Below are 24,506 nucleotides of genomic sequence, written 5' to 3'. Positions count from 1 at the left end.
ATTACATGTTATTTACGACACTGAGGTGGATCGCCCTCGCTAGACGCGTGAATATTACGAACAAAGTGTATGTAAGTTACACACCCGCCTCGCGGGTGGCTCCTTCCTATCTAGGACGAACGAGCGCGCCTTCCTTTTCTTCCCTCCCTAGTTTCTTGTCTCTTCTTTTATTTCTGTTTCTCGTCAAGAGATTCCTGTCTTCTCACCACTGCTTCGTTGACCCCTAAAACTGCATGTCTAACCAATAAGAAAACTCTGCTCAGATGAGGATGCATTGCCCATGCAGGTCCAGCAGATCTTTCGAGGGAGAACCAACGTGGGATACCCTTTCTGCACGCTCAACGACGCTGCCGCCAGCCTCGCCAGCCAGTTCCCGTGTGCTCTGATGATCCCCACGCGCGTTGGCGGGGGTTGAAGTAGCTCTTCCCATCGGTCAATACTCGCAAGCTCGACCGTGGAATCCTCGTTCCACGTTTGCGCGTCCCCGTCATCCGAGACTGACACGACGGGATTCGGAAGATCGGCGGACCGAGGCGATGGTGTCTGTTTACAATGGCAAAACGGTCGCTCCAACATAGGACTATCCAAAGCTGCGAGGACATCCAGGTCGCCGGCCCAGCTCCCGCCGTAGTATACTCGGACTTGCGCCTCCAGAACACACACGGTGGTGTCACATGCCCCGCGGTCCTCGCTGCGAATGGACTCGGTGTACCCGGTAAACGATAGTTCCAATTGAGTCTTCGGGAATTTGTCCATCAAACGACCATCGAATGCGGCATGTCTGACTGAAAAGGGATCGCATATGTTGGACGGACGGACCATCGGACAGGCTGGGGGAACGAGCAAAACAATCCCTGGATGCCCGATATTTCCGATGAGTCTTTTGATTAGAAAGTTCTCAGACACGGTGTATGGATCGGAGAAAAGCGACGCAGCGGCATATATTGAATCGCCACAAGAAACTGCCATCACACTCTTGTAGCCTGCAGGATCATGGTTGTGCGACCCCGATTCGAAGTATACAATGCATGCAAAAGCGCGAGAGCGATCTAGTTCCGGCGCCTTCCACTGCGTCCAAAATCCTTCGCCCTCTTTCGGGAGTGTCAGTCTCTGTTTCAATCGTCCTCTGGAGAAATCCAGAAGATGTAGATTACTCAGAATGAGTCCTTCGCTGTGAGAATCTGCCGTTTCAAAAAGTGGCAGGCTGTATGGATCAGGATCCCTTGCAGTAATATCCTCGCTTTCCCAGTTCACTCCATCATCATGATAGGGGTGATACAAACCTGGCGAATTTTGAAAGTCACTCTGAGGCCCAGGGCGTGGGATCCAGGCTGCTCCATGGAGAGGCAGTGATAAAGACTGGAGGGACAGCTTCGCAGTGGGTATAGTTTGATATATTTTGGTTGCAGCGCAAACACCCCTGATAGCCTGACTGTGTGGGTGATCATATGGGAGGCTAATCTGGTTCAAAAGTGCTAAGAGTCGTACGATGCTTACTCTGTCGGTCTTGAAGGCAAGGGATAGACCCATTGCTCGCGCGGCCTCGAGGTCTTTCCCAGGGGCTCCGGGATATTCTCCTGCAAAATATAGCGCAGCGTATTCAGGATCCCCGCAGAGAGGATGAAACAACGTCCCCGCATCGTCAGACAGAATATCGGATTCAGACATCCAGGGAGGCTCTTGAGCCAAATATGGTTGTGCCTTTAGCCAAGTGAATCCAGAGCCGTACTCGGTACGGGAGGTAGAAATTCTCTGACTGAATGGATCAAAAGCATCGCGGACTCCCAGCTGCGTTCGCCAGCTCATTCATGCCTCTTCTAGCCCCTGTCGGCTAGCAGCATCAATTTTTTTCTCGAAAGCAATCCATCTACACGGCCTGCCTAGGAGGTTTCCATTGTAGTCTCGTTTGTTTGAGACAGTAGCAGTGGCCAACCCGCAGGTACTGGAGTCAGTCCTGAGATATCCCGGAAACTCGTCTGCGAGGGCGTACTTGATTATGAGTTGGTTCGGTATTGCAAGGATCTTGCTCAGGTCCCGGAAAAGCTCAATCTGCTCCTCCAGATTGTTGGATATCAGGGAGATGACCCTGCTATCCGTGAGGCCGAACACAGGCTGCGCCTCCTGCGAGGGCGGCCCAAGAAATTCAGATTGTCTGGTTCCCAGGGCCTGAAGCATTTCGTACTGATCTCTTTTGAGACCCTCTGCGCAAGTGTATTCATAAGCAGTTCGCGCCAGAAGTACCGGCCAAGTCGGGTTGTGCTCATCTAGAATTTCTTCCAAGCGCAATAGAGCTGCGCGATCGTGGTCGATTTGTTCTTTCAGGCCGTTGATCTTCTCCTTGAACATTTTGTGTCTTTCGTTGTAGATAGACCGACATTGGCTCACGTCTGTCTATTTCGACGCTGTCGAGAACTTTCATTCTTCGTTCTAAATCTTGCTTCGCCATCTCCTGGGCATCCACAACCTCCTTACGTGTTTCCAGTTTCTCTTCATCCTCTAGATGAGCTATCCCCTCAAAACATGAATTCATGTCTTTCAAGATAAGGGCTTTTCCTCTGACAAGGAATGCCCACATTTCAGCCAGGATCTGTATGATTGGATCAGCTCTTCGTGGAGTGGAATACCCCCAGCCGGCCAAAGCACAGCCAAGGACGACCTGAAGAAAATCAGTCATGTGCAGCCTCTCCGCGCTTTTGCTGATAATTGCTGTCAGCTCGACCGGCTCGCCATAGAAGCGAAGATGTGCCAATGGGAGTGACCAGCGAACACCCTCCCCAGGGCCAGGGTTGGCTGCGTTGAGACCAAGGGTTAATATGCCCGCATCGGGCACAAGGTTGTCTTTAGGCTGATCAGGTCACGACCGAGACTAAGGACATTCAAAGCGGGATAGAGATGTCAGGATGCGAGCCCCAGGAGTACAGCTCCATCGTGGCCCCTCTGAGGCATTCCCTTGATTAGGCTGTTGACTGTTGTCAATGCCAGGGTCCACGCATCCATCACGTTCTCATATGTACCCCTCACACTACTCACGTCAATGTCCAGGTTCTTGACAACGAGCATTAGTTGAGTGCTGATAGGCTCGTGCTTCGTCTGCTCGATCTAGCCAAGCTCGGGCACTGGCGTCCCAATGCGCCAGGTCCTTCCGTGAGATTTCTTGCTGCGACGCCAGCAGAGAAGCCCAGTGCCGGGGCTCCAATGACTCGCACCCTTCCTTGATGATCTGTTTACGCTTTTCGACAATCTCAACCCAGATTGACGTGGCCTCGTCCGACTTCCACATTCGGGCAAGCATGCAGGCCAGCAAGTGCATGGGGATGGCACCAGAGCCAGATGTTGCAGCCGCCCATATCGACGTGCCGTCAGCACCGACCATGTTCTCGAATAACCCATCATCCTTTGACCCCTTGGGATTGATCCCTGGGGCCTCTGAAACCTCGGACACTCGTTTCCCATAAGCGCGGATTAATTCGGGTGTCGACGGAATGACCTCCTCGAAAAGCGCGCCTAGTCGTCGGGCAATCCGATGATATAAGCCATCTTCTGCGTCTTCCTTGCGACGGGCGGATAATGCGTTTCCGAGCCCCGTGAACTCGGGGGGCGGTTCCATTTTAAATAGCGAGAAGTCGAAATTTAGGTTCGCTAATGCAAGCACATTCTCGTTCGATAGGCTGGTTAGGGCCCCTTGGATTTTGCCGATGACACTCATCTTGCGGGCGGAGGTTTATGTTAGCTGCGGTGAGTCGATATGGCGTTGGAGAATATCACAAGTTGTCGGTGCTTGACAATCGAGCGGAAAGGGACCCTCTTAACACTGGATGAGTAGGGAAGAACATGCCAGCAGGCTGAGGGAGTCGAGGCTGAGGCTGCACCTGAATGACCCCAGGCGCTTAGCAGAAGCAAGGAAAAAGCAAAGTGTACAGCGGAGGCTGCGATAGGCTGGCTGTGAGGGGCGCGCACGGCTGGCGAGGCTACCCCGGCTGTGTCTGTGGCTTTGGAATGCAAGATTCTGTTTGATGACGTGGGTGAATTACAGCCCAATGCTTTGCTCAGTCGATGCTAATTATTGCACCAATTTCATTGGTTGGGGGTCTTGTTTCCCATAATGAATGCTATCAACATCATCGCATACCAGATCTACACCCGCCCCTACAAACACTGCGAGTACCACTCATTCACCTTCTGACAGGTATACGGGCTCACACAAACCGTCGGCCCAGTCCAATTGTTCCCTCCACACTGCTCATACCGCTGCGCCACGGCCGTCGAAGTCGCAGTCGTCGCGGTGCTTGTTCTGGTTGTGGTGGCGGTAGTCGTGGTTCTGGTCGCCGATGTCGTCGGGCCCCCACTACCACCCACGAAGTATGGCTTCAACAGATTCAAATAACTGGTATATCCTGTCCCACTGCTCGGCTCCATGTTGAATATATAGTTACCCCACCATGGCCCAGCGGCCCACCACGCCGCGCCCAACCACACGTCCGTGTTCTGGTTTAGATAGCTCAACATACCCTGCACGGCGGTTTGGCAGACGCTGTTCGCGCCGCCCGCGAATTCTCCGAGGAACCCCTTCTTTCCGTTAGTTTTCAGCCAGGCCGTGGCGGCTGCGACTCGCTCCTGTCCGATCGTGGAGCTGACGCACGAATCGGACGTGCCCGATCCGTCTGAGTCGAGGTACTGGTGCATCTCGTAGATAATTTTGTCGTTGGGGTCTGTCAGCGCCTTCAGGTTGTCGTTAACGTCGACCCAGGTCCATGCGCCGGACCAGGAGTTGCCTTCCACCATTATGTATTGGCTTGTTGCGCCGGTGCCGCGGATGGCGTTGATGGCGGCTTGGTTGAGGTTAAGGACGTGAGTTTGGTCCATGGTGTGGTACTCGTTATCTATTGGGTCAGTACACCCTATGAGAGACTGGAAGGGAAGGTAAGACGTACTGGTGTCGAAGATGACTTTGTCGTTGTTGACGAATTCCTTAGCCACAGTTGTCCAGAACGCAGCGAAGTCAGAGGTCGAGGAGATGACGTTGCCGTAACTGGATGGAAGTGTTAGCCTCGCATTGTCGGTAGTAACAGTCTACTGGTTCAAAGAAAATGATAGGCTTACTATCGTCCGAAATTATGCGGGTCGATAATCGCATAGCCACCTAGGTCTGTGATTCCTTTGACTGTCTGCATGGACCCTGTCAGTTGGTCTTCAATTTACTTCTCTGATGCGGGAACGGCATACGGCTTTCAAATCACTCAGATACTTTGCATCCGGAGTCCCAGTCAGCTGGCCCGGAATCAATCTTTCCATCATGAAAGCCACGCGGAAAATGTTCATGCCCGCATCGTGCAGCGTGCGGATGGTCGACAGATCCGGCCAGATGTAGTCGGTTCCCAGAACGCCGGGAATATTATTCTGGCCAAACTCTGCACCAGCTTCGTTTGTTCCGAACCCTTCTCTGTGTTAGAAGCTGACCTGAAATGTTGTCTGATCGTGAAAGAACTCACAGACGAACCCAGAGGCGCGCTTATTCGGCGCCGCAGAGACGAGAGGGAGGAGCGCGAGAAGAGAAATGAGCTTCATTGTGAAGACTGCGTGGCCCGACAGAAGACTAATTGATCTCAAGGTACTAGTATGACATCCTTTTCCGACGAGGTGAAAACGCAGCTTTATATACAGTAATTCTACAACACCCCAAGTCTGAAGTCTATAGGCGAAGCTCACCACTTCCAGAAACCATATCTACAACGGCCTCTCGGACCGCAATCCCCAAATCCAAGCAGCTCACCCCGACCCAAAAGAGAACGGAGACGGATTCGTCACGGCAGTTCAGTTCATTTAAGCTAAGTTACGGCAGTGCAAGACACACAGCAACGACCGCATGCGTGGCACGATTACTACGCCTACCTAGTACTAGGGCAGTATCGCGCAACGCACAGACAATGCGATGATCCGGGAGTTTCCGGATCGGCAAAGGAGCTGGTCTCTTACCCTTCCCCGCGCCTTGGATGATCGCGTGGAGAAAAGGGAAATCGGAATCAACGTCTACCTAGTGCCGGACTGGGATTGTCGTATGCAGGGTGTGTGTCGGCAAAGAGTTACCATACCAAGACAGGCAAAAATGCGCGCACCTGTGGCGGTGTTAGTCGGGGGATAATCCGTCCAATCGTTCAGTGGACATATGACATCTCCATATTACGGACTGGGAGGAGTCTGGATTCTAGGCTCTAGACTTACTGCAGGGGTTCGCTGTTCACCGTTCATCAGGCCATGCGCAGCTAGTCGGGGTGGTCGGAGGTCAGCACTAGAGGTAAGCTAGAGGCGCTAGGGAGTTGATTCTGCAGGGATGCACCAATGAAGGAAGCGATTGGGTCTGGGGAAGGCGGATGGGGGATGATTAGGCGGTTGAGCTAATTTAGTCGAGCTTGGGGTTTGCATCTGACGAGTGGGAACTGCTGGTTTATTAGAGCCGAAGGACTAATTCAGGCTTAGGAACTAGAGAGTCAGAGACTAAGGACTAGTCTCGGGGTCGTTTAATATCGACTACAAGTCCTGCAGGCAATTAATCATTCTTCGGGGACATATGGGCCGAGGGAAACTGAACAAACTTGTGAGTGACTAGTAAAAGCGAAAATTCCATTGATTGACTGACTACCTAGGAAACTAAACAAAGCCAAGCGAACTGTTCATTCTTGCCACTTCTGCTTAGACTTTCTTCCCCTGGTCTGTTGCCCTCCCAACATCTTCCCCCTCCTCTGTCGCCACCTCTACTCTACAGACACTGAGAGTACCAGTCGTTCACCTTCGTGCATGTATACGGGCTCACACACTTGGTGGGTCCAGTCCAAGAGGCACCACCGCACTGCTCATAGCGCTGAGCCACGCCGGTCTGGGTGCCTCCGCTGCTGGTAGTCGTGGTGGTGGCCCGCGAGGTGGTGGTCGTGGTGCCGGTGCCAGGGTTGGAGCCGCTGTTGAAGGTCGAGCCCAGAGGACCGACCTTGATGTTCGAGTAGACGACGTAGGCATCGGGGTGGTTGGCCTCGACGTCGGTGGGGTCTCCAGACGAGATATCGCAGGTACCGCGGGCCACGCCGGGGTTCGTCGACGGCGCGTCGGTCGGGTAGTTGCTGTCCAGCCAGAGCATGTTCGAGTGGTGGTCATCCCACAGACTCAGCACGAGGACCATGCCCTGTGCCAATCCAGCGCTCATGCCTTCCAGGCCACCGTGCTGCTCGAACGAACCCTCATCCTTGAAGAGCGACTTCTGAGCGGAGCAGTAGCTGCTGGTGATTGAGTTGCCGGTCACCCCGGACCAGGTGGACTGCGAGTTCGGGATCACCTTGCCGTTCTGTACGTAGAACCGGCGGATCTCGGAGAGCGTGCCGGATGCGGTGCCCGTGTTGGTCACGAACTGCGTCACAACCGTCACCTTGCTGTTGGTGTCAACGGTCAAACCGGGCCCGTAGAAGGTCTTGTTGCCCTGACGGAACGAGTTGAAGTCGCATCCGTCCGGATCGCAGGTACCTGCGTATCGCTGGGAGCTGTATGTGCCGCCGCACGCATCGCCCGTGCAGATGGTCTGACCAGGGTTATCGCAGGGATGGGGGGTGAATGCGGTGGAGATCTTGTTGGCCTCCCAGAGGTCCATCTCCGCGCAGCAGGAGCCTTTGTTACCAACGCCCGAGTTGGGGTCGTTGGACGAGCCGACCCAACCCTCCACGTTGGCTTGACCGTTGATGAACTTGAGGTCTCGGGGACATTGCGAGTCGCAGTATCCGGTTCCGTACTTGGCGCCGGCCTCGTTGGTAGGGTATTTGGACTTGCCACCGTCGGCGTCCATGTTGACGAGGTAGACGGCGCCGTTCAGACCGCAGGGCAGCGCGGAGACGTCCACGTCGAAGGTGATCTCCTGGTTGAGGAGCTTGAGCGACTCGTAGGTGTTGTCGTCCTTCATGAGGTAGAGACGAGAGCCGACGTTCTTCTGCTGGCTCTGGGTGACGAAGTTCAGACGCAGCGAGTCGCCGCTGGTGGTCACGCCGTATGTCTGCTGGTAGTTGGCACCGTCAACTGCGCACTTCGTGGCGCATTCGGCATTGGTCGAGCAGATGGACGTGTCCCACTTGTTGCCGGTGTAGCAGTTGGTGTAGCCGTCAACGGTGTGCACCCATCGCCAATTGGCGTCGATGACAACCTTGCCGTTGTTGGTGGTGCAGCTGCCACTGCTGGTGCAGGTCTGCCAGGTTAGGGACGGATGAGTCTCTGTCTGCTGGGTGCCAACCTTCTGGGCCTGGACGGACCCCAGAATAGAGCCCAGCAGGAGAGCGGTCTTGTAGAATTGGAAGGAGAATGCCATTGTGTGAATGACGATTGAGCGTGGTTGAGGAATGGGAGAAACGACATCGTCGAGAGACGAGGGCTTTTATAACCTGCTCATCCAGCACTGTTCTTCGCGTATACTTGACGGCCTTTGCATCTGGAGCTCTGTCGACGGCTTCGCGGTCCGCATGCCGTCACGATAGCTCTGCGAATTCACCACGGAGACATACCCCCGTGTTGGCAGGATAGTGCCTACCATGAGCCAGAACCGAGTAGATCAAGTCAGAAATCTGTCAGCTCTTCATGCCGTACCGCAATAGGCAGCTGACCGGCTAAATGCACGTAATATTTCTGCAGAGTTGCTGACATCGTGGCGAAAGGTGGGGGAGAACCACGCGCATGGACAATGCCGACAACGTGATGCCGTGGGGACCTCGCTTGGGTACAGTCCCTGGCAGCTGCATGCTCGCGATCGTAAACCGGGGCGAACCCCTGCTAATTCGGCTATTCTCGTAAGCCCAATCTAATAGATTGCTGTGGCGCCCCGGATGCCCGGATTAGGCAACAGAACAATGAGGGGAAGTCGGACGATGGCGTTGGCTGATGGCCTGCTGTGTCACCAGGGCTCAGGGACTTTCCTCCGTGTCCAGGATCGGTAAGCTCATGTCAGAGGTCAGGGTCTGCTTGTGCTAGGATGCGAGTAACTGCCTGCATTGCATCGCCATCAAGTCGAGATGCCCCCGGAGCGGCAGAACAAACGGCCGTGCAGAAACCCTAGATAAGATACCCTAATCTAATCAATCAGCCCCGCCTTAGTCAGCGGGCCGCATTCGGCGGGGTTTTTTGCGCCAAATTATTCTTCGCCTTCTTCGCCTCTCTCTCTTTCTCCTTTCCATCATACCCCACCAGCCAATTCGCTTCAATTCAACATCCAGATCTGGATTCAACATCTGCAATCACCATGTCCAGCTTCATCCTCACCCTCTCCTGCCCCGACCGGCCGGGCATTGTCCACGCCGTGACCGCCTACCTGGTCGAGAACAACCTCAACATCATTGACTCATCGCAATTCGGTGACCCCTCCTCCAAGCGCTTCTTCATGCGCGTCCACTTCGCCGCCGAAACCCCCGAAAAGACCGTCGAGGATCTGCGCGCCGCTTTCTCCTCCACCGCCGAGTCCTTGTCCATGGACTTCCAGCTCGTGCCCGCCTCCCAGAAGCCCCGCGTGCTGATCATGGTCTCCAAGATCGGCCACTGCCTCAACGACCTCCTCTTCCGTCAATCTACCGGCCAGCTGGCCATTGAGATCCCTCTCATCGTCTCCAACCACCCCGACTTCTCCACTCTCGCCGCCACCTACAACATCCCCTTCGTCCACCTCCCCGTCACCGCCGACACCAAGCCCCAGCAGGAGGCGCAGATCCTGGAGCTCATCCGCGCGCATAACGTTGACTTGGTGGTTCTGGCACGTTACATGCAGGTCCTCTCGCCGACGCTCTGCGAGGCTATGTCCGGCCGCATCATCAACATCCATCACTCTTTCTTGCCCTCGTTCAAGGGCGCCAAGCCTTACCACCAGGCCTACGACCGCGGCGTCAAGATCATCGGCGCTACGGCCCACTTCGTCACCAGCGACCTCGACGAGGGCCCTATAATCGAGCAGAACGTTGTGCGCGTCAACCACGCCATGAGCCCCAAGGAGCTGACTCACGCTGGCTCTAACGTCGAGAGCAACGTGCTGGCCACGGCCGTTAAGTATGTCACTGAGCGCCGTGTGGTGCTGAACGGTCACAAGACGGTTGTGTTCAACTAGAGATTGGATTAGATCGTTTTCTTTTATTCTCGACATGTATATATATCTACTCTCTTCGATATAGATTGTCTGTCTGACTTGATTCTGGGATTGGGGAACCAAAAGTCTTACTGTTGAATTTGGGCGGAGTGTTGGGAAGAGGTGGTAAGCCCTCTTCGTTGATTACGCTGCGTGCAGCGAATCGCTCCATTTGCGAGGTGATTATACCTCCAGTAATATCCCTACCAAACATTAATCATTAGGACCACCACATTCGCGCAATATGAAAAGAAGAGGGAAACAAATACTCATCCATAGCCAACACCTCCTTTTGAACAAAAAGTCCATAAGCTCATCCAATCTGCAATCTTTGTCTCAATATTCTTAGGAATTCAATCAATGCCTCTTATCAACTGCACGATTCTAGAATTGTCCTTCACGTTGCACCCCCTCGTCATGACTGTTAGAACGCATGGGGCAACCTTGCATCGCGCAAACAAGCCCGACCTATCTTATAACATGCCAAGTCAACTGTACAGCTGCCTTCACATCTCAGCTTGATGAGATATCTTTACCTTAAGTATATTGTCTACATTGAATACGAACACGAACCCAAAAGGAAAACCCTTCTATGACACCAAAACCATTCACCTCTCCAGCTCCCCAGAGCAGAATAAAACAAGAGCCTCTAAACCATCACATAACGTACCGCTTAATTGAATGAAACTTCCTCAAGGGGCTGAGAGGTGCATCGGCCTCCTCTTCCTCCTTCTCCTCCCCAGGAAGTCCGCGCCACTGTAACTCCGGTAGAATAGGAAGCCCCAGACGGCGCAAGACCTTAACACGAAGCTTCCACAAATACTTCGGCCAGTACCGGTTTTGAGAACCCCTCACTTCATTCCAGTACCCAGCGTACGGGCATTCCTCGTTGCCGTCCTTATCGATCGTCCGACCGATCTTATACAAATCTGTGATTGACACATACTTGCCTAGCATGGTCAGCCAGACCTCCCAGGCTGCATTGTTCAGCTTGAGCTCCTGATCCCGACAGTAGAGTAACATCCCCGCTTCGCAGGCCTTGATCGGCACGGGAATCCTCACCGGGTACGTATCAGAGGGATATCGACCGAACAGGTCCTCTTCGTCCGGCTGATCAGGGAGTCTTTCGTCCGTGATCGTCATGAAATACGGGTCGTCGGTGTCAGACACGTAGAACGGAAATGGAGGGAAGGACCACAGCATTTCGGACTTAGGGAAGATGCAAAGTTTCCCCGGGTCGGTCGTGCCAGCCTCTTCGTCGTCCCAGAGATGGAAGTGTGCCGGGGCGAGCGGGAAATGCGTCGAGTAGCGTCGACACCCGTTGATGTCGTTGCATCGTGGAAAACCGGCTGATTCGAGCACTTTGATCGCTGCGTCAAGGTGCTCGTCTGGGACGACGAATTGTAGACTTCGTGGGAAGATGGGCGCGCCCATGATCCCCAGCATCGCATCGCCGACGAGAACGCTGGGGATGAGGCTGTTGTCGAGGACCTCGCAGATGATGGGGATCACTGCTTTAGGGGTGAGGCTGCGATTGAAGACAAGGCCGTTCATTTTGTCGGGTCAGCGGTTTGGAGAGTTCTTTCTAGGGAGAGGGGTTGAGGGTGATGCTGTTCTGGAGGCATAGAGACACATAGAGCTATATATATGGGATTGGGAACAAAGATAATCTCGTTTCAAGAAAGAAGGTTTACGGGTCTTGATCATCGGGGAATTATCATCTTTAGACAGATTTGTGCCATGTTTGACAAACACATCTGGATGGGACGTTCCAAAACAACATCGTATGTAGAGGACACAGTGTAAACCCATCAGGCATCTAGTTGAAGTGATATAGTACGCAAATCTCTACAAAGACAATAATTTGCGAGAGACAACTCGAGAGAGTTAAACCAAGCACACATGAGGCTTACATAGAGATTATTAAAACCAAATACCATCAATTCCATCTGGAGGATGCTGTCAACTGTAATTGCAAGTCTCCTATGCACAAATAGAGCCCATCGGTAAGTCCATAGAAAAGCAGACAACGCCACAAAGACCATTGTGTGCTCAACACACGACCACCACAAAGGCCTAACATCCATAGAAGGACAAAGAAATCTGGGAAACACCCTGTTGTGGCATGGAAGAAAATGTATGAGATATTGAAACAATATGGAAATTAGCAAAAAAAGAACACCGCGTTAGTACTAAGTGTATTAATATCCTTGAAGACACTCAGCGCTTTTCAATTCAAGGATAGTATACGGCGTTAGCATATTTATAGGTTCCCTTATACAACTTCAGATCCAGAAACTGAATAAATACACACTATAGATGATTGAACGGTCACTAGTCTATTGGCGCCATTTGGGGCAATACTTATGATGAATAGCAATTGTTGTCTCGCGTCTCCATTCCTCTAGACTTGGCAAATGCAACTCATGTCGATCACCGATAAGGCTGTCACTCACCACTTATCCTCCAAAGCGATAGATAATGTCTCAGCCTTAAAGACGTTAGATGTCTTGATAAGGCTATTTAGACGCCCGAACTTTCACTTTGGGCTGTTGGACACTGTGTTCGTGGAGTGGACTATTGCCACGGATTTCTGAATGGAATGTTAGACAATAAGGCAGCAGACTGCCTCTTTTGGCTAGTCCGTTGCAGCATCAGGCATCAACTGCTGTGGCCAGAGTGGCTTCGCCGTGTCTTTACTACGTTTCCCTGAGCAACACAGTTTAGTGTTTAGTTATAACAGATATTATTATTATATTAGATCCCAAGCTACAGTGGTACTCCATAAATCGCAAAACACCGCACCACCCGAAATAAAGAGACTGAAGCCAAACACCACAAGAATCTACCTGTCAGCAACTCGCCTGATACAGCCCTTGCTTCAGCGGTGTTGCGACATTTGCCATTTCAGTCTGCTGATAAACGTAAAGGTCCCACGGGATTCCCGTCTTCATTGCGCCGTTCTCGGACTCGCTGTCGATGTAAATCACGGCACGATCGCTCGAAAATCCGTTGAATTGGGTTGCTGTTGAGGCGGTGTATGCTGCAATGATCAGCCATTGAGCTTGCTTTGGAAGCAAGAAAAGAGGACGGTGTTGCGAAGAAAACTTACCACCCATGTTCTTGTATTTCAGCCAGTCACCGACTTTTACCTCCGACTCCAACGCTGCGTCCCTTACCACGCAGTCCGTGCTGTCGCATGTCGGACCCCAGATGGAGTATCGATGTTCTCCTTGCTGTCGCTTTGCATTCTCGCCGTGTGAATGAGCATACGACGTGACTAGACTGGGACACATGATTTCTTTCTCCACTATTACATTCATAAAGCACCCGTAAACGCCGTCATTCTGGTACAGCATATCAGGGCCAGTTTTGCGGGGATCGCCGATCTGCCGACGTCGCGATATCACCTTACAAGCAAGCGTGTATGCACTGCGTGCATAGTAGCGACCTGGCTCAGCGATGACGCGGATGTGAGAGGGAATTTCTTCGCAGAGAGTCTGGTGCACAGAGGATGCGATCCGCTCGAAGTTGCCGTCCTGGAAGCCACCTCCGATATCAAGCAGGGTCATTTGGAATCCGAGGTTGGCAGCTTGACAGAAGACGGCCTTTGCATTTTTGATGGCTTGAGTAAAAGCAGAGGCATTGATTGCGCCGGATCCTGTGTGATCATTACTAATTGCTCGGGAGAGGTTGGGATCAAGGAGGAATAGGAAGGAGACGTACCGACATGGAAGCTGATGCCTGTAACGTTCAGATTTAATTCCTTCGCGCGAAGTAATAAGGAACATGTGGACTCAATAGAAGCTCCGAACTTCTCCCCAAAATTGATAAGTGCATCATCATCGCTGGCGTAAATTCGGAGAACGAGGTGCGCATCCGGATGATACGCTTTGATTGTGTCTAACTCATCGAGGTTGTCGAACGTGGTATGCATCACGCCCACACGCCGAGCGAAAACTAGCGAAGACGCCGTTTTGCAAGGATTGGCAAACACGATGCGTGAAGGGTCCACCCCAAGGCTAAGCACGCCCCGGAGTTCTTCGATGGAGGCACAGTCGAAGCCGGTTCCCAGTTCGGAAAGCAGCTTAAGTAGGGTTGGATCGGTGTTGCATTTCACCGCTAGCACGATCAGAAGGGCATACAAGAAGCAGACTGGGACTGGTGCTTACCATAGAAAGGCTGAACATTAGGAAGGGCCGACTTCCATCGGCGATGCTGGCGAGCAACCTGGCCTAGGTCTGCCACGAAAAAGGGCTCGTCGTCGGCAATAGATCGCCCGGGTTTGCCAAAGCCCGAGAGCCTTTTTCGAATGGCCAAGTCAACTAGATGATCCATATTGTAATTTTATTTTTCTGAATTCAGTGGTTGCTTACTTTGGGCAGAGGCGTTCTTCAAGCTTGCTTTATATCGCGTGATATGTTGCGGCACTAGACATCATAATTGGGCCGACGCGAAAAGCAAAAACAAATCAGCTCTCCCTCTGCATAACCCGGATGTGATCAAACCGAAACAGATTCGTATGTAATTCGCTGCGTGAATTTTCTCGGTGCCTTGAGGCCAGTGGAGATGGCGAGCGCATATCCGATCCAGCTGGGGCTCACTCATCAACACGGCATGCGCTGCGGCATTAATGATTTATTGGCCGAGGAACAGGGGGGCCCTTCATTCTGACTGGATGACATCTTGGGACTGGCAAGTTGCGTAACTCGTATTGCATTTCTGGGCTGATCTGCGTCTGATTCATGCAAGGGTCGTGATCGGCAAGGCTAGCCGGCCACTAAAGGCACTAAAGCATAGCTAATACCACGCAAACCATCAGCAGCCGCACCACGCATTCCAGCCGGAGCGTAAATGGAAGACCCCTTCCGAGCGCGGGGGCAGGGGCCTAGACTGTAATGTCTCATACATTCAATATGATTGAGCCCATTACATCTGTGGGGGATGGAATGAGAGATTTTATCTTTCTCTCTCTGATCTGGTCACTCATTTCATTGTTCCCTAACATTGCGAGTTCATCATGATCTCTAGTTTGAAAAATCTCTCAAAATTGAGACCCTCAGGATCGCCATGGCTCTCCTCCATGCGGTCTTCTCGCTGGTTCATTGTCGCTGTGATATCAACTGCGTATCTAACGGTATGATGGAGACTTGCCTTCTTAGGGTTTACTTGGTGCTAACGCAAAACGGGTTGAAATCTAGACCCTATTTTTGTATGGCATGGTATGCTGCACTTGTCTGAGAGCGTCCCTTCCACAGCTAAATCGTATCAGATTGTTCCTATCATGCCCACGGCGCTGGTCGCGCGAGCAGGTGTGTCACCGGATCAACGTATGTCACTGCAACCGAGGTCATGTCCAGATTTTCGCTGACATTACCCGCAGAGGCATTTTGGACGAGCATCCTATTGATCTGTGAGACCGCCACGGCCTTTGTGGCCTGTCCAATCTTCGGATTCTGGGTGGACTCCTCGATCGGGCGCAAAATCCCCTTTCTGTTAGGCCTGGTTTTGCTTGCCGGCGCGATGGCTTTCTTTACCGCAGCGCGGTCCACAACGATGTATATCGTGGGGAGAATACTACAAGGCCTCGCATCCGCTTTGGTGGATGTTGCAGGTCTTGCGCTCCTGCGAGACGGCATGGGTAGCGATCGCTTGGGAGAAGCCTTGGGGTACGTGGGTACCGGCCAAATGGTTGGACTCATGGCCGGACCTCCATTGGGTGGCATCGTGAATCGTGCTGGAGGGTATTATGCGGTGTGTATCCTGGGGTTTGTGATTGTCGTCGTGGACGCGGTGATGCGCTTAGCAGTGCGGGAGAAAAAGGGCGACAACCAAAATACCAGCCAAATGGTCGAAAGCGCCAATGCTGTTGAGACCGAGGAAAGCCACAATAAACCTCCCGTTACGACGAGCAGTGCAAATGCCGAATTGAGCCCCCGGGAAGCGAAGGCCGTGTCTTTTGCAGGGCTGAAAATATTGAAGCAGCCACGAGTGGTCATCACACTTTGGGCGCTAGCTATGGATGGACTGATAGTTGGTGCTTTCGATGCGGTGTGTACTGTCCATCCGGTTCTCTAATGTTGTTTTCTCCAGCTCACACTGCCTCAAGACCCTGCCTACCTATGTGGAGCAATTGTTTGGATGGGATGCCTTTGCAGCAGGATTACTCTTCCTCGCAATGGCAGGGCCGGCGCTATTGGAGCCGTTGTCTGGTTAGTCCAATTCCGATTAAGCGGGGTGCTTGTATCGAACATTCTCGATGTCTTCTGATCGCGGAACTAATGCCTCCTTCAGGGCGACTGTGCGACCGTTTCGGGGCTCGCATTATGGCAGTTCTGGGGTTCGCAATGTATGCCCCGCCATTGGTATGCCTGCAATTCGTCACCCAGGATAGTATGTCACACAAGGTTCTACTAGCCGCGCTTATGGCGTTGTGTGGCCTCGCTCCTACGGTGTCCCAGCCGGCCCTGTATGTGGAGTCGCAGATCGTACTGGAAGAAATGGAGCAGCGCAGTCCGGGCGTCTTCGGCCCGCAAGGGGCGGTCTCACAGGCATTTGCGGTGCAGACGATGGCCAACTATGCCGGCCTCGCGGTCGGGCCTATCATCGGGGAGAAATTGCTCAGTCGGTATGGGTGGAAGTCAATGGCGTGGACATTGGGGGCATTGGCTGGAGTGACGATCCTGCCCATGTTCTATCTGAGCCACACAAGCTTCACTGAACAGGCACTGCAAGGGGAGGTACAGTCTGGCGGTGACGAGACTCGCGAGTGTTAGAGTGCAAATTGGTATCCATTAGGTAATTTCCACATACCCAATTTATCAGAGGATCTGCGGGCCCATGGTGGTTTTGATGCAATTAGGGTTTATTGACTTCTCCTTGATTGATTCGTGTTAAAATTCCGCTGAATGGAGCGGTTTCAATATCGACGCAAGGGCGCGCGCTGGTCTCTGCCCACGCAACAGTTTCGCGGAAATTCGTCTTCGCAAGGTCCAGGCACAAATGATCCATGTGGACGAATAAATAGCCTGCCATGGTCGTTTAAAAGATTAGACATTTACATTGACATTTCCATCAGTTAGTTGCCATTTTCCCACTGCCTTGCTTAACTGATCCCCAGCAATGAACCCCCTTGATTCTGGTCGTTTTACTTTCCCAGCCGAATGGGACCGGCATGTGGCAACCATCCTGGGCTTCCCTTCGAAAGCGTCTTCGGTCGAATCTCTTTACGAACCTCTTTGCAACGAGATCGTGGACCTGGCCGCCGCCATCGCGGACTTTGAGCCAGTGCGTCTGCACACACGACCGGAAGATGTTCCTGCTGCCCAAGCACTGGTGCAGCGTAAACTGCGCGACCCCTCGCAGGTCAGCATTGTCCCCGTGCCAATCAACCATTGCTGGGTCCGCGATACGGGGCCCGTGTACGTGCACGACGCGACCGGCCAGTTAGACCCAAAACAGCGTTTGGCTATCAGTTTCGAATTCAACGAATGGGGCAACAAGAACGGTTGGGCTGGTGTCGATGAGTATCGATACGGAACACCGGCCATGACCGCGGAGGTTTTGCGCGAGAACACCGACTTTGCGCGGAATGTCATTGCCGCCGACAAATCGCCGTCCCCAGTACAAGCAGTTGTGTCACGCATTCGTGCCGAGGGTGGCGCCCTGGTGGTCGACGGAGAAGGCACGCTCATCGTTGCGGAGAGCTGCATGGTCTGCGAGGAGCGGAACCCTGGTCTGTCGCGTGACGACATCGAGGCCGAGCTCCGTCGCGTTCTCGGTGTCGAAAAGGTGATATGGGTCCCGGGGCGCAAGAACCTCGACATCACGGATTCGCATCTTGATGCCGAAGTGCGGTTCCTTCGGCCGGGTGTTGTCGTCTGGTTGCGACATCATCCCGATTCGGACAAGAACTGGCTAGATCTGTCAAACGAGGTGCTGGAGGCCTTGCAGAGCCAGACAGATGCAAAGGGCCGGAAGCTGGAGATTCACACGGTGGAAGAGCCGCCAATAAGCGCGTTACCCTGCGCAGAAGACGACGAGTTCGTGGCGGGGTATGTCAACTTCTATTTCTGCAACGGTGGACTCATCATGCCCAAGTTTGGCGCGGAGAAATGGGATCAGAAAGCGAAAGAGACGCTGCAGGCGTTAATGCCGGAGAGGGAAGTGAGACAAGTCCACCTCAACGCGATTCCACTCAGCGGCGGCGTCATCCACTGCGTTACCCAGCAGGTGCCTGCTCCTTTGGCTTAGTCTTCCTGCTGGCAGGCCGGCTTCCAGCAGTCTTGCATGTCTGGGACGGAGCCGTTCATAGTCTAGAGTACGGTAGTTAGTCGTGCATACATTTTTTGAGGCCCGAGGAGCAGGCGTTGTTTCAATAAAATTTGTGATCAATTAGTCCAATTGCCTTGTTCTGCGAAATGATTCAACACTTGCGACCTAAGGGGCCAGGGCTTGGACAATGTATCCTCACTCCGTCCTACAATCGGAGAATGAATCGCTGTACAGCAGTAGATGGTCCATGATGATGATGATTGAAATGATGGAAGGTGTAGCAAGAAAGAAAGGAGAGACAGAAGAAAGAGAGCGAAAGGGGAAAATGCTTGGCAGTTGCACCTCAGGCAGTCAGGCCATTGATGATGTCATCCGTCGTCTCCTGATGAACCATCCTCAGCAGCAACAATACTCCGTAGTACCGAGTAAGTCATTAATCCAGATTATAATTATTTCATCATTCTGAAAGAACAAATTCCCCTCCAGTTAGTCAACCCCACTGCGCCAAGTGGAACCGCCCCGTCGTCATTCTCCTATCGGACCTCCGATGAATCTGTATAAATTCTTACCCCTCCTACTCCACATTGAATGTCTCATATAACCTCCCTCACCACCCCACCATATTCGAACAGATACTCCAAAAATTGTTCAAGATGGACCCAATTTCCCCTCCCCCGGCCCTCACGCACCTTTTCACGCTCCGATGCGCCGTATCACCGCCCATGGAGATCGGCACGGGGCCTTACGGTCGTCGCCGCTGCGTTCCGATCGAATCCGGAACGGTCTATGGGAAATATCTGAACGGGGAGGTAGTTCCGGGGGGTGCAGATTTCATGTTAGTATCTTTTGTCTCGTATTGTTTGTTCAGATCTCAGGATGAGAAGCGGAAGTACTAAGTCTAAGGCGGATGTGACAGGCTCGTGGAGACCGACCAGACAACGCACGTGAACACAAACTACGTGATCAAGACTGACGATGGGGCGTTTTTGTATATCAGGTTCGTCTCAACTGATCTCATCCGCTTGCATAGAGAGAATTGACCATCTATAGGACGGAAGGAACCAGAGCCGGTCCCCCAGAGGTCCTGCAGGCCCTGATGGACGGTGGACCGGTTGATCCGTCGCAGTATTGGTTCCACTTGCATGTCAAGATCGAGACGGGCCATGAGAAGTATAAGTGGCTGAACAATCGAGTCATCGTGGGTCGGGCGACCAGAGCGAAGAGCGAGGTTGCCTATGATGCATATTTCCTGGAGAATACGGCGTAGATTGGGTTCTCGGGTGTCATCGAGCGTCTCAGTTCAAAAGAATGGAAAAATTATTGAGGGTATTGTCTATATACATAATGCATGATCTAAAGCTTTTGTAAAAAGCTGTCCTGATTGCGCAGCAACTGTGCCAAATCGACGTATTCTCCCTGGCTGGCGTCCTGCCGGGCAAGAACCTCGTCAACCAAGTCATGGGCCCAGCGAAACTCCGAGTGGTATTGTTGAAGTTCGGATAGTCGTTGACGAATCCAGTCTCGTTGGACCGGGTCTTCGGTCTCGATGGCCGCCATCAACAGGGGCCAGTGTAATCGGCGAAGGAGCCGCGGCTCGGATGTGTATTGCTTGCGAGTGATTTCAAGGATGTTGGTGACAGCATGGCGGTGGATAGTGCTCGGGGGACCGGGAGGGCGGAGAAGGCGGCGATGGAAAAGGATCTGAGCGTAGAAGGTACTGACGGCCATGTTAATCGTGTTGAGGGTGCGTCGCATCGAGGTTGGTCCGGCAAATTTAGCCGTGATGAAAAGATCAGAGTATTGCTGAGTTGTTAGCAAGTCCGGTTGCAACATGAAGGAACCCAATGGCTTACATCGTGAATCGACATCATTTCATTGAACAAAGATTCGCCCTCAAAACCGCTGCGACTGGGATCATCAACAAGCACCTGCCACGTTTTGTACCGCAGCGTCATGGCAATGTGAATCAATTCCAAGCCCCGATAATTTTCCATGTCGTCCGACACTTGCTGATCAGGATATTGCTTTCCATAGAAACAGCGTCCCCAAAGACGAGCGCAGCGATGCAGCCGATCCGGATGAAGAGCTGGATTGCCCGACCGTAACACATACTCATACAGCGATTCCGTGGTTCCTTGAGGACGGCAACTCACATCAATGTAGCTAGCCAGTGGTTAGACCGACCGAGACACCCAACGGAGAGATGAAACTTACAGTATCCACAGCAGCAATTGCTCCGGGATGAATGAAACGCGGGATACAGATTCATCCGACTGTTCCGAGTCCATTGATAGAAGCACATTGTTCACATCTTTAATGTGGAACACTTCCGGATGGGTTTCCAACAACGATCGCACACCCTGCAGATGCAATTGGAGATGGTGTACACAGTGACCATACTGCCATTCGTATGTGATCATCAGGAACATGGTGGCGAAGATTATCTCCAGCTCCGTTGGCGTCACTTGAAGTTTCGGGGTTTCTAGTAACTGGCGGAATTCTTTGACAGCCAGCCCGTAATGGTAGCGACCGTGGTCTTCTGCGGTCGGACGTCCCGGAGATCGGACTACGAGCCCGTTCCGATGCATATCACTGGCCGAGAGAGCTAGTATCATTCGCATGATGACTTTATTCGTCGCAGCCGGCCCCTGGTACAGATAGTTGAAGCTGCTCCACTGCCAGGACTTCATATAGTAGAACACCACCGAAGACGAGGGGAAATACTGAAAGTACTTCTTGTCATGATCGGACAGGATCAGAGAATTCGAACAGGCGAGGTCTGGTTCTGAGAGCGATGGATAGAGAGGAGAAACTGGCGTGATGGGAGGAAAGCAGGGCCAGCCCGCTGTGGAAAGCGTCTCCGGAAGGATCGGGGTGAAGTCTGCGACGGTGCTGGGGTGCTGCCATATCGCCGCCAGAGTACTTGCGTACTGCGGATTCAGGATCCCTTGCGTCGCAGTCGCAGAATTGACGGAGACTATATCATTGCCCGACCACCGAGGCTCAGCCGGTTGGAGATGGCGGACGGAGGCAGGCTTGCCGCGCTTTACAGGAACTCCCCATTCGCAATTCAATCGCAGATTGTAGCAGCGCTGGCATGTTGGACGCTCCTCACCACATTTCACCTTTCGACGGCGGCAAGTGCTGCAACCTGTCATGTCACGTCAGTCACTGGCGATCCGTGTACTCCGCGGGGAGAAATTGCGGAGAAACCCTGGAGAAACGTCGAATGTACCATTTTTGGAGCGAGGGGCGTTTCGACCCGACATGGATTGAATTGCCCGCTCAAAGAGAACCGATCAGCCCGAAGGCATCAGTGAGAGGGAGAGAGGATGTTGGGAGGGAGAGAAGTGCTTGCGAAAATGAAGCAGAGCAGAGCGAAGAGGAAGCAAAAGGAAGAAGAGAAGTTCGGGAAGCAAAAAAAGACAAACTGCCGATAAGCGATAAGGCTGACTCAGCTCGTCGAGATCGCCCATTTGGGAGAGGCAATTCTTTTTTTCTTTCTTTCCTTCTTTCTTGCCTTCAGGCTTCCCTTCGTCTGCTTGCTTCTTTCTATCCCCCCCTAGGCCCTAATCCTATCCACTGGTTCCTGTCGATCTTTGGGTCTCCCCCCATCTTCATCTATGGTCGGTGATCAATGTTACGGCTATTTGCTAGTCCGCGTCGCTCCAATGCATCCAACTATAGACCACATCCTACCATGTCATGATCGGTAGGAATTCTTAATTCTAGACAGATTAATGCATCATATTCATCTCACTCTCGGATACTCTCTTCCCAATGTGTCTTCGTCGTTTCATACAAGGGGTCGTTTGTCAACATCTCCCACCCGATCAAGGCCAGCGACTTTCCAACCACAACCGCTTCCTCGTGGGCATCGTCGGTGCCAGCCGCAGAGGCAAAGGTCGGGTGATGAGGAAACGATCCGTCCGGGGCGGGGATTCCAAACATAGTATGTAAGGTGGGAAGTATATAGCTGACATTGCCTGGTGCTGTTAGCTTTTCATCTGTCGCCGAGGTGACGAAATACAACGCACCGATGTCGGAAGAGCCAGTCATAACCTTATCATGGCTTTTGAGTACACTGCGAGAGTAGCGTGCCATATGGGACTGATACCGATCACACAGCGTATCGTTGATCTTGATGTCGGTGTATAATTGGTCCCTATTGAGGTCAGAAGAGTACATGATAAAACCGTTGGGGCACCATACTCAACGATGTTGACCTCACACCCCGTTGCCAAAGCCCCAGCTTCTATACAGTTCCGGACTTTGACCATCAACTTGTTCAGTCCTTTTAACGTCGGGCTGCGGACCTGCCAGTATGCCTTGGTATACGAGGGAATCACGTTGGCGACTTTAGGAGTGTCGAGGAAGGCACAATGTACGCGCTCATCAGGCTTGAGTTGCTGGCGCAGGACAGCAACGTTGTTATACGAAGTCACCAAGGCATCGAGAGCATTTATACCCTCCCATGGGTTACCTCCCGCATGGGCGCTTCTTCCAGTGAACTCGCAATGGATTTCTTTTCTGGCGTTCATCAGGACGCCACCAACGCCTTCCTCCCGCACCCCAGGGAAGAGCTTCTTTGGACCCGCATGGCTAGATGAAGTTAGTCTAAGCTGGTTATATCACGGGAGGAGGTAACGAACGCCATCAGTGAGATATCAACCCCTTTATAAGCACCCCTGTCGATAAGTTTGGCCTTTCCACCACCATTCTCTTCAGCAGGAGTTCCCAGGAGCTGAGTCCTACCAGGAATGCCATATTGTTTCAGAATAGCAGAAAGAGCCAAGAAGGCTGACACGCTACTTGTCGTGATCAGATTATGGCCACAAGCATGGCCGATCTCGGGCAGGGCATCGTATTCGGCATTGAAGTTGATTAGACGGCCTTCGGAGCCGCTGATGGCTTCGAATGAGGTGTCGAGACCGTAAGCATGACGAGTGACGCTGAAACCTTGCTTTTCGAGAAAGTCACAGATCGTATCGTGGGCCTTGTGTTCCTGATACCCGGTTTCCGGGTTTGACCATATCTGGCCAACCTGTCAATGGAATTGCCGTAGAATGACGGGGTGAACAACATTACTTGATGATTGAGACTTCGCAGAGAGGACTGTAATGTGTCCAGTGCTGCATCCACCGAGGCCTTGACCTCGTCGATACTCGGTTGATCTTGCGGGATGGCCATGACTGTCGGGATATGAACACGGGGGTTGAAACTGGTGATTGGGAAGTTTCCCGTGGAGAGTATCGACACTGGCTACGAAGATATAGCGTCAGGTTGCGAGGCATTGCCACGTTCCCTATCAACGGTATCCTGTCATATAACGTGCTCGGCAAGATAGCAAGCACATCATCGCTAATCCGGATTGCTGATAGGACACCTCGCCTATCTTCCCCTCAATCTGTCAGATGCACGTCGGCTCCATCTGCTGCACCCCGCATTCCTCTTGGGGGCCGTGATATCATTTTTCTTACCTATCAGGGAGGGGAAACGCGACAAGAAGTGCCGCCACAATGCATATCAGAGCGGTCGGTGATGTCAGACGAATCACACTGCAAGCACCAACGCCACAGGCATCGGTAGATACCAGAAGCAGTAGAATCCCGAGGTCCAGAAGTGGAGAGGCGAGTGGGTATCGCCAGCAATGGCAGTGGCAGCCGCAGCAGTCGCCGAACAGATCCAAACTCACGCAGGGCCTCCGGCGACCAGGCGCTCTAGGAACTGTTTCTCCGCACGATCGGATCTGTGGGGAACAGAGCGAGTGGTTCCAAGATTCGGCACTTTTGATGGTTTACCTTTCCCTTCTCACCAGCTGACAGTGATAAGCTTGGTAGGTGCTGTGATAATCATTTGGGTTAAGGTTGGTTCTTTTGCCGAGCAGCGCGTGGTATTGGCGAATCTGCCGACGAGCCCTAATCGGCCACTGCCCGTGCGATCGGTGGCACCAGGAGGCCCAGAGGGAAGAGCATTAGTGCCGAATGCCAATGCCTTGCCTTCTAGCCGACCTTCCAGGAGTGGGTTCTATTGGCTCAGAATCTTCGATGGAACCCGCGACCCACGGAACTTGCGGCGCGGACCACAAGCCAATTCCGCGGCG

General features: G+C 52.7%; 13 protein-coding genes across 14 annotated transcripts; 4 read left to right on the top strand and 9 right to left on the bottom strand.

Moving 5' to 3' along the window:
* Positions 1-237: 237 nt before the first annotated feature.
* LDX57_000115 (uncharacterized protein) lies at positions 238-1,668 on the bottom strand (the record flags this gene model as incomplete). The annotated part of the gene is made up of 1 exon (XM_046081761.1): positions 238-1,668. The coding sequence occupies one exon, from the start codon at positions 1,666-1,668 to the stop codon at positions 238-240; it is 1,431 nt and encodes a 476-aa protein (XP_045937717.1).
* A 138-nt stretch (positions 1,669-1,806) lies between these two features.
* Positions 1,807-2,346, bottom strand: LDX57_000114 (uncharacterized protein; the record flags this gene model as incomplete). The annotated part of the gene is made up of 1 exon (XM_046081760.1): positions 1,807-2,346. The coding sequence occupies one exon, from the start codon at positions 2,344-2,346 to the stop codon at positions 1,807-1,809; it is 540 nt and encodes a 179-aa protein (XP_045937716.1).
* Positions 2,347-3,031: 685 nt separating this feature from the next.
* Positions 3,032-3,706, bottom strand: LDX57_000113 (uncharacterized protein; the record flags this gene model as incomplete). The annotated part of the gene is made up of 1 exon (XM_046081759.1): positions 3,032-3,706. The coding sequence occupies one exon, from the start codon at positions 3,704-3,706 to the stop codon at positions 3,032-3,034; it is 675 nt and encodes a 224-aa protein (XP_045937715.1).
* Positions 3,707-4,146: 440 nt separating this feature from the next.
* On the bottom strand, positions 4,147-5,565 carry egl2 (putative endoglucanase; the record flags this gene model as incomplete). The annotated part of the gene is made up of 5 exons (XM_046081758.1): positions 4,147-4,880; positions 4,932-5,029; positions 5,101-5,165; positions 5,224-5,435; positions 5,490-5,565. The coding sequence occupies 5 exons, from the start codon at positions 5,563-5,565 to the stop codon at positions 4,147-4,149; spliced, it is 1,185 nt and encodes a 394-aa protein (XP_045937714.1).
* Positions 5,566-6,754: 1,189 nt separating this feature from the next.
* On the bottom strand, positions 6,755-9,168 carry cbhB (putative 1,4-beta-D-glucan-cellobiohydrolyase; the record flags this gene model as incomplete). Its single annotated transcript, XM_046081757.1, has 1 exon — positions 6,755-9,168. The coding sequence occupies exon 1, from the start codon at positions 8,333-8,335 to the stop codon at positions 6,755-6,757; it is 1,581 nt and encodes a 526-aa protein (XP_045937713.1). The 5' UTR covers positions 8,336-9,168.
* A 91-nt stretch (positions 9,169-9,259) lies between these two features.
* LDX57_000110 (formyltetrahydrofolate deformylase) lies at positions 9,260-10,111 on the top strand (the record flags this gene model as incomplete). The annotated part of the gene is made up of 1 exon (XM_046081756.1): positions 9,260-10,111. One exon carries the CDS (start codon positions 9,260-9,262, stop codon positions 10,109-10,111), a length of 852 nt encoding a protein of 283 aa, XP_045937712.1.
* A 675-nt stretch (positions 10,112-10,786) lies between these two features.
* On the bottom strand, positions 10,787-11,683 carry LDX57_000109 (uncharacterized protein; the record flags this gene model as incomplete). The annotated part of the gene is made up of 1 exon (XM_046081755.1): positions 10,787-11,683. One exon carries the CDS (start codon positions 11,681-11,683, stop codon positions 10,787-10,789), a length of 897 nt encoding a protein of 298 aa, XP_045937711.1.
* Positions 11,684-12,981: 1,298 nt separating this feature from the next.
* LDX57_000108 (uncharacterized protein) lies at positions 12,982-13,920 on the bottom strand (the record flags this gene model as incomplete). Its single annotated transcript, XM_046081754.1, has 1 exon — positions 12,982-13,920. One exon carries the CDS (start codon positions 13,918-13,920, stop codon positions 12,982-12,984), a length of 939 nt encoding a protein of 312 aa, XP_045937710.1.
* A 1,292-nt stretch (positions 13,921-15,212) lies between these two features.
* LDX57_000107 (MFS transporter) lies at positions 15,213-16,905 on the top strand (the record flags this gene model as incomplete). The annotated part of the gene is made up of 6 exons (XM_046081753.1): positions 15,213-15,266; positions 15,331-15,351; positions 15,402-15,459; positions 15,513-16,180; positions 16,239-16,341; positions 16,424-16,905. The coding sequence occupies 6 exons, from the start codon at positions 15,213-15,215 to the stop codon at positions 16,903-16,905; spliced, it is 1,386 nt and encodes a 461-aa protein (XP_045937709.1).
* A 346-nt stretch (positions 16,906-17,251) lies between these two features.
* LDX57_000106 (agmatine deiminase family protein) lies at positions 17,252-18,382 on the top strand (the record flags this gene model as incomplete). Its single annotated transcript, XM_046081752.1, has 1 exon — positions 17,252-18,382. One exon carries the CDS (start codon positions 17,252-17,254, stop codon positions 18,380-18,382), a length of 1,131 nt encoding a protein of 376 aa, XP_045937708.1.
* Positions 18,383-18,678: 296 nt separating this feature from the next.
* Positions 18,679-21,843, bottom strand: LDX57_000104 (Zn(II)2Cys6 transcription factor). 2 transcript variants are annotated; one of them, XM_046081749.1, is made up of 4 exons: positions 21,639-21,843; positions 20,618-21,554; positions 20,257-20,566; positions 18,679-20,206 (listed from the first exon to the last, which is right to left on the bottom strand). In XM_046081749.1, exons 1-4 carry the CDS (start codon positions 21,670-21,672, stop codon positions 19,757-19,759), a joined length of 1,731 nt encoding a protein of 576 aa, XP_045937705.1. In that variant the 5' UTR covers positions 21,673-21,843; the 3' UTR covers positions 18,679-19,756. The 2 variants fall into 2 exon arrangements, with proteins under 2 accessions (XP_045937705.1, XP_045937706.1); XM_046081750.1 differs by having other exon boundaries at positions 20,618-21,843.
* On the top strand, positions 19,057-19,670 carry LDX57_000105 (DUF3237 domain-containing protein; the record flags this gene model as incomplete). Its single annotated transcript, XM_046081751.1, has 3 exons — positions 19,057-19,238; positions 19,320-19,400; positions 19,454-19,670. The coding sequence occupies 3 exons, from the start codon at positions 19,057-19,059 to the stop codon at positions 19,668-19,670; spliced, it is 480 nt and encodes a 159-aa protein (XP_045937707.1).
* A 316-nt stretch (positions 21,844-22,159) lies between the features above and the next one.
* On the bottom strand, positions 22,160-24,166 carry LDX57_000103 (M20 family metallopeptidase; the record flags this gene model as incomplete). Its single annotated transcript, XM_046081748.1, has 5 exons — positions 23,492-24,166; positions 23,056-23,438; positions 22,616-23,005; positions 22,441-22,568; positions 22,160-22,389 (listed from the first exon to the last, which is right to left on the bottom strand). Exons 1-5 carry the CDS (start codon positions 23,591-23,593, stop codon positions 22,160-22,162), a joined length of 1,233 nt encoding a protein of 410 aa, XP_045937704.1. The 5' UTR covers positions 23,594-24,166.
* Between the last annotated feature and the right edge of the window lie 340 nt (positions 24,167-24,506).

This window comes from Aspergillus melleus, assembly GCF_016097325.1.
Source record: "Aspergillus melleus strain CBS 546.65 chromosome Unknown contig1, whole genome shotgun sequence".
Classification (NCBI taxonomy): domain Eukaryota; kingdom Fungi; phylum Ascomycota; class Eurotiomycetes; order Eurotiales; family Aspergillaceae; genus Aspergillus; species Aspergillus melleus.
Note: the sequence above shows the minus strand (reverse complement) of the source record. Positions and strands in the feature narration are given on the sequence as shown.

Bases quoted from the DNA above. Each gene is read 5' to 3' on its own strand.
- LDX57_000104 (XM_046081749.1), bottom strand. From the start codon at position 21,672: ATGTCGGGTCGAAACGCCCCTCGCTCCAAAAATG. The intron at 21,555-21,638 runs GTACATTCGACG...GTGACATGACAG, and splicing joins CGCCCCTCGCTCCAAAAATG to GTTGCAGCACTTGCCGCCGT. The intron at 20,207-20,256 runs GTAAGCCATTGG...CTAACAACTCAG, and splicing joins AAATGATGTCGATTCACGAT to CAATACTCTGATCTTTTCAT.